Source organism: Colobus angolensis, unplaced genomic scaffold (genome assembly GCF_000951035.1).
Source record: "Colobus angolensis palliatus isolate OR3802 unplaced genomic scaffold, Cang.pa_1.0 Scaffold24, whole genome shotgun sequence".
Classification (NCBI taxonomy): Eukaryota; Metazoa; Chordata; class Mammalia; order Primates; family Cercopithecidae; genus Colobus; species Colobus angolensis.
The window spans coordinates 4093318-4104319 of record NW_012115599.1 but is presented as its reverse complement, the minus strand read 5'-3'; the positions used below and the strand labels follow the sequence as shown (position 1 = coordinate 4104319).

The 11002-nt window shown below is 40.3% G+C and overlaps 1 protein-coding gene across 2 annotated transcripts in view; it reads left to right on the top strand.

Annotated features, from left to right (window-relative positions):
• The window catches only part of ANXA4 (annexin A4), an 85219-nt gene that overhangs the window by 72011 nt on the left and 2206 nt on the right, over positions 1–11002 (top strand). For both annotated transcript variants that reach the window (XM_011945254.1, XM_011945253.1), the window contains exons 9-12: positions 2316–2409; positions 5104–5199; positions 5779–5837; positions 7190–7312. In XM_011945254.1, the coding sequence (XP_011800644.1) occupies positions 2316–2409; positions 5104–5199; positions 5779–5837; positions 7190–7312 (372 nt within the window). The remainder of the gene's footprint in view (positions 1–2315; positions 2410–5103; positions 5200–5778; positions 5838–7189; positions 7313–11002) is intronic.

Below are 11002 nucleotides of genomic sequence, written 5' to 3'. Positions count from 1 at the left end.
TTTTTTTTTTTTGAGACGGAGTCTCGCTCTGTCCACCAGGCTGGAGTGCGGTGGCGCTATCTCAGCTCACTGCAAGCTCCGCCTCCCGGGTTCCCGCCATTCTCCTGCCTCAGCCTCCTGAGTAGCTGGGACTACAGGCGCCCGCCACGGCGCCTAGCTAACATTTTTTTGTATTTTTAGTAGAGACGGGGTTTCACCGTGGTCTCGATCTCCTGACCTTGTGATCCGCCCGCCTCGGCCTCCAAAAGTGCTGGGATTACAGGCGTGAGCCACCGCGCCCGGCCAGACCCAGTATTCTTAACCAGTACATAACCATAATGAGGGATGGGTCCCATTCAGTGTGTGAGGTATGAACAACTTAGTTTTATGCAAAAGAGAACTTGTTGCTTTCATTAGAGGGGATAGAGGTCTGTGTGTGGCTTGGGCTTCTTGGAGCATAGCAGCTGGGTTTCAAAAGGGAGCACCCAGAAAGCAAGCATTCCAATGGAACCAATGGCGGTTGCATGATTGTTTATGATCTAGCCTCAGAAATCACAGTGTCACTTCCACTAACCTGTATCTTATTCATTTTTTTTTGTTTGTTTGTTTGAGATAGGTTCTTGCTCTGTCTCCCAGGCTGGTGTGCAGTGGCATAATCTTGGCCCACTGCAACCTTCACCTCCCAGGTTCAAGTGATCCTCCCATCTCAGCCTCCTGAGTAGCTGGACTACAGGCACATGCCAGCATGCCTGGCTAATTTTTAAATTTTTTTTTGGTAGAGGTGGGGTTTTGCCATATTGCCCGGGCTGGTCTCAAACTCCTGGGCTCAAGCAATCTACCTGCCTTGGCCTCCCAACGTGCTATGATTACAGGCATGAGCCACCATGCCCAGCCAACTACTATGCTTTATTAATTAAAGCAATGTATTAGTCAGAATTCTGCAGAGGAACAGAACCAATAGAGAGAGAAAGAGAGACAGAGAGACAAACACAGACAAACACACACACACACAGAGGGGCTATGTGTGTGGTGGGAGAGGGTGAAAGAGAGGATGGAGGTGGGCAAGTATCAGGATCTTCCGAGGGAGTCAGCAAGCTGGGGATGCAGGACAGCCATGATTTTGTTCCAGTCTGAGTCCAAAGGACTGACAACCAGGAGCAGTTCCCATCTGAAGGCCAGCAGGCTGGAAACCCATGAAGAACTGATGTTTCAGTTCACATTCAAAGGCAGGAAAAAAATTGATGCCTTAGCTCAAGGCAGTCAGGCAGGAGGACTCCCTCTTGCTCTTGGGAAGGTCAGCCCTTTTGTTCTTGAAAACAAAAGCTTTCAGCTGATTGTATGAGGGCCCCTCTTCCATATTGGATCATCCAAAAACCCTCACAGAAACACCCAGAATAATGTTTGAGCAAAAATCTGGGTAACCTATGGCCTGGTCAAGTTGACATAAAATAAATAGTCACAAGCCTGTTGAGATTCAAGTTTCAGAAGTGCTGAATAAGATGAACATTTTTGAATTAGGTGAATTAGATGAACGCTTTCAGCTTTAAATTTTTATGATTATGTGAATTGACTCTAAAGCAGTGAGGGAATCAGAGAAAGAAGTGAAAAAATGGGGGAGTATATGGAGGTAAGCCCAATGAGCGACAATATGTGTGAGTTAAGATCTTTTTGAGAAATGTAACAGGCCAGCTGCTTATTATAAATTAACAGTAATTCTGAATTTAGCAATAATGTAGTTAAATTGAGCAGAATCAGTTTCTTGTATTTCTACCTGGTTGGAATGTAAGCAATTGGCAATGGGTCCCTGGTTCTACTGTGAGACCTGTAGCCTCAGGAAAATCACAGATCATTCTAGAGCAGGGCTATCCAATAGAACTCCCCGCAGTGATGAGAACATTCCACATCTGCACTGTCCTGTATGGGTGACTACTGGCCACCTGTAGCCACTGGGTACTTGAAATGAGGCTAGTGTGACTGATGAGCTGAATTTTAAATTGTATTTAATTTTAATGAAAATTTAAACAGCCACATATGGTTAGTGGCAACTGTATGGGACAGCCCAAATCTAGGACATTTCTTTTAGCTCTTAAGCTAGAACCATGTAGTCTCCAGCTAGGGAACTGCCAGTGTTTGCCTTGCCTCTCAGGAAGGTATGACGGAGTCCCAGCAGCCTGAGGAAGGGTCCTGAGTCATTTCCACTCACCACCACCATTTCCACCCCCATCACCAACAAAATAAAACTAATCTACCTCAGCTCTTTGAGCTTCTGGAAATATTTGCCTGTGTCCTGGCACATCCTTTTTGGAGTTTTAAACTTGTGCTTTGTTTGGCTTCAGGACCTGTATGAGGCTGGAGAGAAGAAATGGGGGACAGACGAGGTAAAATTTCTAACTGTTCTCTGTTCCCGGAACCGAAATCACCTGTTGCATGGTAAGGCACTTACTTCATTTCCCAAAGAAAGGGTGTGAAAGATAGCAAAAACTGTATTGCCCATAAGTAATTGATAACCTTTCTCCTTCGGTGGGTACAAAGAACTGATTGTACCCAAGTGTCTTAGATTCTCACCCTGGAAATGTATTAGTCCAATGACGTGTATGAAAGCTAATTTCTGAAAGATTAATTATGAATAATTAGCAAAAATGCATGTAGTCATAGAAGTTTGGCATTCTTGTTTCTAGGAAACTGACCTTCATAGTCAGTCGTTTTTCTAAAGTAGCCCCAGTATTTTCATTCTAATTTAGTTACATATGAAAGTAATCTGTAGTAGATCAGGTAGCAATAAAATAGCAATGTTGGTTGATATTTATTCCTGTGTACCATCCAAGCTGTAAAGCTAATACAAGTGATTTCTTTAGGGGTTATGTTGTATGAGATGAATAATGGATAATTTCAAATTTGAAATGTTTCTAATTTGTTTCTGATAAATAGAAACTTTGTAATGTGATTTTAACTTATTTGGGGGAAAGATACTAGACAATTTTAGAATATTTGCTGTCAAGTTTATATTCTTTTAAACAGCAGTAAGGGTTTAATAAGATATTTCATCTTTTATACGAGTTCTTTAGATCTTTAAGTACATTATAATTTTATAAACCCACCCACCATACCTTTTTAGTCACACACACTGATTTGCAAAGCCTGTGGGAAATTTGAGAATGAGTTTGTTAAATTGAAAACATAAAGCAATTGAGAAGTACAACACATTCTGAAGTTGTAATTATTTCAGATTTTTCACAGTGACAAGAAACAGGTGATTACTCCTGTTAATCAATATTCCAGGCTACTATCAGAAACACAAACTTCTGACTCAGCTTCTTCATTTCCTTCCCTTGCCTGGTTACAAATAATAGGAATCTCCCCCTGGTGGTATTTTCCAAGAACTGCAGGTCCTCAGAAGCTGATTTAGTGCATAAATGCATTTGCAAGCATTTTCACTTCTGGGTGCAAGTCAATAGTTAGGCAATTATGAAATATCTGTTTGTAAGCCACCGGGAGAAAATATTTTAAGCACTGTTTGGATTAGGAAAACTTCATAATTGTCTTACCAACCAACAATATGGTGAGGTTTCATAATAACTATGGTTTTGTTAATAATTTTCTATTTTCTAGGTGCATTGTTAAGCATTTTATAAGCATTGTTTCTTGCAACACCCAGTGGAGCAGTAATTATTTTCTCCATTTTACAGTGGAGAAAACTGAGGCTTAGAAATGTGTCAATTAAGTTCTTTGATTCTAAGCCACACACACTGACTTCAATTTAAGCAAGAAAATATGAAATAATATAGAATGGGACGGGCGCGGTGGCTCACGCCTGTAGTCCCAGCACTTTGAGAGGCCAAGGCGGGCGGATCACAAGGTCAGGAGATCGAGACCACGGTGAAATCCCGTCTCTACTAAAAATACAAAAAATTAGCCGGGCGCGGTGGCGGGCGCCTGTAGTCCCAGCTACTCAGGAGGCTGAGGCAGGAGAATGGCGTAAACCCGGGAGGCGGAGCTTGCAGTGAGCTGAGATCCGGCCACTGCACTCCAGCCTGGGCAACAAAGCAAGACTCCGTCTCAAAAAAAAAAAAAAAAAAAGAAATAATATAGAATGGCACAAGAGGGAAAATGGAAAATACTGGTAGCTCACAGATTTATACAGAGAGCTGAACACCTTCAGGAAGAACAGCAATCAAGGCAGTTCTGGGGGTCTCAGTAGAAGGGAATAATGGATTTTATTTCTAAAGCAGAGTTTCTGAAGTTCGTTCTCTATTAAAAATGCTCATTATTGATCCCCTACTTGAGACTGGCTGAATTAGAACCTCTGAGTGTGACACCCAGGAAGTTTAACAGATTTCTCTGAGGGTAAAGATGACGCAGTGCTTTTGGCCATCCCCGTGAGCTGCTCAATTAAAAAAGTTCCCAGGAGAGAATCTAATGGGTCCTGACTGGGTGAACTGCTCACGTGTTTGACAGAGGTTGTGGTATATGTTGTTGAGTATGGTGTCCCTTGATTGACAGCCCTGTTAAAATCACATTGATGGAAGTGAGGCAGCACCTCAAAGAAGGCGATGGTGGGAAGATAAAATGGATACCTGCTCTAAGAAGGTTCCAGAAGGAGACAGCAAGAGAGGGGAACATATTCACCACATTCAAAAATACTTAGCAAAAAAAAAAAAACAACAATAACAAATGTAATTATGTTTAAGTATTTTAAAAGATACAACCAGCTGTTATTAACTGTGACTCAGTTTTGAAGAGGTTGAATTGTTCTAGTTTTGATGAGCCAAAAGGGAGATGACAGGGAGGTGATTGCCAAGGACAAAAACACAAAAAGACACATTCTACTTATTAAGGAAACAGAAAGGAAAGCAAAGGTCCCCAGAGGCCATCTCCATTTTATGGACAAGGGTCCCACATAAGGGAAGGGACTTGACTGGTGTCCTGCAAACATCACAGCATTTCTTCCTTCTTGTCCACTCTGCACCTCCCTCCTGTGTGCTTACCCACATTACTAATTAGTTTCCTCCTCAAGTATGCTGAAAAATAAATAGTGTAGGCTAGTTAAAAATGCTCATTTGCTCCATACATTTCAGTTTCCTCTATTTTTTCTTCCCAATAATACTATTTTGTTATTGTTTGCAGTGTTTGATGAATACAAAAGGATATCACAGAAGGATATTGAACAGAGTATTAAATCTGAAACATCAGGTAGCTTTGAAGACGCTCTGCTGGCTATAGGTGAGCTGGTAGGGGGAGTAGAGAAATGTCTATAGATTTTCCTTCTCATTATCAGCTTGCAATATGGGGATATAGAATTATTTTCAGAGATAAAAAGTTGTTTGAATCACTCATGGTACATTCCAGGTTTTTAAACAAGAAATATCATATACAACCTGATGGCTATTGTGCCACGTGGTTTATATATTTTATATCTTCTATGCTTTTGTATGTCCTATGTGAAAGGTAATAGTGTGCAGATAAACAAGCTGCAGCTTGCAAGTCTGTGAATGGTTAGAAACTAGTAACTGTCTCATATGGCAGATACAATAATCCTCATTTTGAAACGAAATACCACCCTTTGCTTTGATAGACTTTATCAATTACTTCTTGAGGAACTTGATGATAAACCGAGGGTACTTTCTGTCTGTGAAAGTACGTAGAGCACAGCCTATGTTCATGAAGCATTGCTTGGTTAAAATTTCCCTGGCAAAGCCAATATTGATACCTTGTAGAAACAGAGGAAACGACTGTCACTTTCCTTTCTTCATGGGTCTTATCTGTAATCTTTTCATTTCTTCTTTTCTTTTTCTTTGCCAGTAAAGTGCATGAGGAACAAATCTGCGTATTTTGCTGAAAAGCTCTATAAATCAATGAAGGTAAACGGCCTTCTTTTTAGCATCTAAGTGAATTTGAGTTATCTAGTGTCCGCCTTCTGAAGCCTACTTATGTCCCCTATCCAGACTTCGCTCTGAAAGATCCAATTCCATTCGTCGGATACTTCAGCGAGTGCCTGCTAATAATAACACTAGGTGATATTTACTGAGTACTTAGGATGTGTGGATCACTGTTTTTAATAGATTAATTATATCCCCGCGCAGCTCGATGAGGCTGATACTATTACTAACCCCCAATTTACAGATGAGGAAACTGAGGCATAGAAAGGCTATGCAGTTTGCCCAAGATTCTCAGTGAGGAAGTAATGGAGCTAGAATGCCAGGTAAACACCTGGCATTCTAGCTCCAGAGCCCATATTCCTAACCCTCCATCGTACTCTGCAGGCACCTGTGCTGAGAATCACAGGAGGTGCAGGGAAGGTCAAAATGTAGTCTTTGGCCAGGTGCGGTGGCTCCTGTAATCCCAGCACTTTGGGAGGCTGAGGCGGGTGGATTACTTGAGGTCAGGAGTTCAAGACCAGCCTGGCTATCGTGGCGAAATCCCTGTTTCTGCAAAAATACAAAACTTAGTCTGGTATGGTGGCTCACGCCTATAATCCCATCTGCTTGGGCGTCTGAGGCAGGAGAATCACTGGAACCCAGGAGGCAGAGGTTGCAGTGAGCTGAGATCGCACCACTGCACTCCAGCCTGGGTGACAGAGTAAGACTCTGTGTCAAAAAAAAAAAAAAAAAAGAAAAAAGAAAAATGTAGAACTTTCTCTCAAAGAATGTCTAGCCCAGACAAGTATGTGCAAAACACCAATTATAACAAGATGGAATGTAAGACAGTAGTTGAGGATCCAAACATTGTAGAAACACAGAGGAAAGGGTTTTTTTTTTTCTTCAAATATTTGTTTTCTGAGGTAGGGAGTCTGCAAAGAATGTATAAAGAAGTTGGTACATTTGAGCAGGACCTTCCAAATGTAAAAGTTTTATATCAGAGGATTTCACATGGCGAGGGGAAGGGGTGATAAGGCTGGGGAGGGAAGGATAGTACTCTATGAGAAGGAATCGCAGGTGAGCCAGGTGGCAGGGTATGTCTGGACAGCACAGGTTATGGCTCTAGAAAAGCAGGGAACAGCATCCTGTGGTCAGAACATATAGCACTGGAAAAGTGAGTTGTGGAGAGCCGTGAATACCATGATGAGGAGTGAGGATATTCCTCAGGATTGCCAAGCAGTGGAGCAGAGGACATCATCAGCACAGTCATCTCTAGTCTTGCTTTGGCAGACTAAAGAAGACACTGAAAAACAGTTAGGTTTTTGTGTATGTTTGGATTTCGTTTTCTTCCTTAGGGCATGGGCACTGATGATGACACCCTCATCAGAGTGATGGTTTCTCGAGCAGAAATTGACATGTTGGATATCCGGGCACACTTCAAGAGACTCTATGGAAAGTCTCTGTACTCATTCATCAAGGTAGGTCACAGCAGCCTCAGTCCAGAGGAAAGGATCCAGAAAAGGACCCCGCTGACCTTGGCATTTAGCACTTGTCCCCTCTTCTTGGTATATATAATTTCCTTTAAAGATGATACTCCCGATATTTCCAGTCTCTTTTCTTTCACACAGATATTTAAACCTTTGCCAGGATACAAACTGGAAATTTGCCTTGTAAATACAGTAATTATTTTATGTTGACCCCAGACAAAGATTACATTTTAATGAATAGTTTTAAGCCCACAATTTCCTCGTCTACCTAATTATGATAGAAGATAAACAACTGAATCCAGAGTCCTATGCGGGGCCAGCTGAGGTCTGCTGGGAACATGGGAAAGCATTTTAGTTATCCTGAATTACTGTTCTTTACCAGGCACCAGACTTCTAGGAGTCCTAAGAGGGCATGGTAGTGGTGAGAAATGATTCACCTCCCTCAAAGCCGGGCATTCCTGGGATTTTGTTTCTTGAGGATGCCAGAAGAGTCTCATGGACATGAAAGTGAGACAGATTTCCCTAGCAGCTAAGGTTGCCTGCACTGCAAGCTTCAAATTAGCGTTTGATCTGGGAATTAAATATTCTGAATCCTACTCAAAGCTTGGAGAGGTGTGACAATTAGGTGATTTAAACTGCAGATTTTTCTCTTTTTTTTTTTTTTTTTTTTTTTGAGATGGAGTCTCACTGTGTCACCCAGACTGGAGTGCAGTGGTACAATCTCCACTCACTGCAACCTCCACCTCCTTGGTTCAAGTGATCCTCCTGCCTCAGCCTCCTGAGTAGCTGGGACTACAGGCATGAGCTTTGTATTTTTTATAGAAATGGTGTTTCACTATGTTGGCCAGGCTGGTCTCGAACTCCTGACCTCAAGTGATCCACCCCTTGCGGTCTCCCAAAGTGCTGGGATTACAGGCATGAGCCACCATGCCCCACCAAGCTGTGGATTTTGTTACTATGTCTGCAAGGCATGCAGGAACTTGTTTCTATGTCTGGCTAGGCTATTAGGTAACTTGATTTTGCAGAGCTGAACTGTATAACTAGTTTAAGATTCAAGGATGACAGTAAGTGAAGTTATGGGAAAATATACTACAAACAAGAAAAAAACAAAATAAAAAAACCTCAGGAAATGACAAATGATTTATGGATGATATGGAGAGACTAGAACTCTCGTGCACCATTGGTAGGAGTGTAAAGTGGTGCAGCCACTGTGAAAAACAGTCTGTTAAGAAACTTTAAGCACCAAACTTCTTCAAAAAGTTTAATATAGACCAGGCATTGTGGCTCACGCCTGTAATCCCAGCACTTTGGGAGACCGAGACAGGTGGATCACTTGAGCCCAGGAGTTCGAGACCAGCCTAGGCAACATAGTGAGACCCTGTCTCTACAAAAAATATAAAAATTAGCTGGGTGTGGTGGTGCATGCCTGTAGTCCCAGCTACTCAGGAGGCTGAGGTGGGAGGATCACCTGAGGCTGGGGAGGTCGAGGCTGCAGTGAGCCATGATTGTACCACTTCAAGACTCCAGCCTGAGTAAAGACCCTTCCCATAAAAGAAAAAGAAAAAATTTTAACATAGAATGACCACATGATCCAGCAATTCCACTCTCAGTTATATACTTAAATGAAAACAGGAACTCAAACAGCTAGTTGTACATCAACATAAACATTATTAACAATAGGCACAGGGTGAAAACAACCTAAATATCTATCAACAGATGACTAAATAAACAAAATATATATACATACATAAAAAGCAATGACATTCAATGGTAGGCTGTCATGAAAAAAAGGAATGACGTTTTTGATACATGAATGAACCTTGAAAATATACTAAGTGCAATAAATCAGACACAAAAGGACAAATATTGTATGATTCTGCTTTATGAAGTATGTAGAATAGGTAGATTCATAGGGACAGAAAGTAGATTAGAGGTTACCAGGAATTTGGAGGGAGAGGAAAGAATGGGAGTTATTGGTTAGTGGGTACAGAGTTTCTGTTTGGGGTGATGAAAGGGTTTTAGAAATAGACAGTGATGATGGTTACATAACACTGTAAAAGTAACATTGAAAATGGTTAAAATGACAAATTATATATATATATATTTTTTACCACAATAAAAAGTCTCTGAAAGAATTTAAATAAAATTGTTTAATGAAATGTGAAAAGAGTAGACTATTATAATACTTAATCACAGCATTATTTATATTATTTACATTGCTTTATGTTATTTATATTTATATCAATAATATGGTATTATAGTATATAATTTTATATTATTATTACTATTAATAGGGAATAACTTAAATAAATTATGGAAAATTCATACAATATAATACTATACCAACACTAAAATGATTGAGTACAAATATATTGATTGGCTTGGGAAGAAAACACTATAATCTAGTGTATATATGTCTGTATATATAAATATGTAAATATATGTGTGTATACACACACACTAGAAAAGATTAAAAATAAAGAATACATTGCTCATTCAGTAATAGTTGTCAAAAGGAACAAAAGACACAGAATAGAAGCATAAAATATGTAAATAATAGAAAAAAATGACAAAAGATAAAAATAAAAGTTATAAAAATAAACTCTCAGGTTAGGTAAAAATATGAAATCCAACTTCATGCTGTTTATAAGAAACAACTAAAAAACAGTGACATATAAAAAGCTTAAAGAAAAACACCAGGGAAAGAAAGCAGACATATAAGAAAGAAAGTGGAGATTATGCTATTAGTAAAAAGAAGAATTTATGGAGAAAAAGTATTAAATAGGAGAGAGTGCATCACTTTATACTGACAAAGGCAACAATTCACAGCAAAGATTAAACTGTTATGAAACTTCAAGTACCAAATCATATTGCATTGAAATGTATAAATAAGAAATTCGAGGCTCCAGAAGAAAACATATAATGGAATTACTATGCTAGTGAGAGACTTTAATACATCCTATGCTTTGGCAGATCAGTAAGGCAAAGTATAAACAAGGATATATTAAGATTGAGTTTAACAGATATTTATTAAACTTTGAACCCTATGTACAGAGTTTCCATCTTTTCTAGTCCCCACGAATCACTAATATATATTAATCTAGGCCAGATGCAGTGGCTCACACCTATAATCCCAGCATTTTGGGAAGCTGAGGTGGGAGGATCGCTTGAGCCCAGGAGTTCGAGGCTGCAGCGAGCAATGACCACACCACTGTACTCCAACCTGGGTGATATAGCAAGACCCTGTCTCTAAAAATATAATATAAATAAAGAAATAAAAGATTTAAAAATTAATTATTATGACCACTAAAATTTCTATGTAGAAATTATAGAACCTTTCTGGAAGACTGTTTTGTAACCCATATCAAAATGTTTAAGAAAACAGGTTGGGTGCAGTGGCTCACACCAGTAATCCCAGTACTTTGAGATGCTGAGGTGGGTGGATCACTTGAGGTCAGGACTTCACGACCAACTTGGCCAACATGGTGAAACCCCGTCTCTATTAAAAATATAAAAATTAGGCTCAAGCCTGTAATCCCAGCACTTTGGGAGGCGGAGACGGGCGGATCACGAGGTCAGGAGATCGAGACCATCCTGGCTGACACGGTGAAACCCCGTCTCTACTAAAAAATACAAAAACCGAGCCGGGCGAGGTGGCGGGCGCCTGTAGTCCCAGCTACT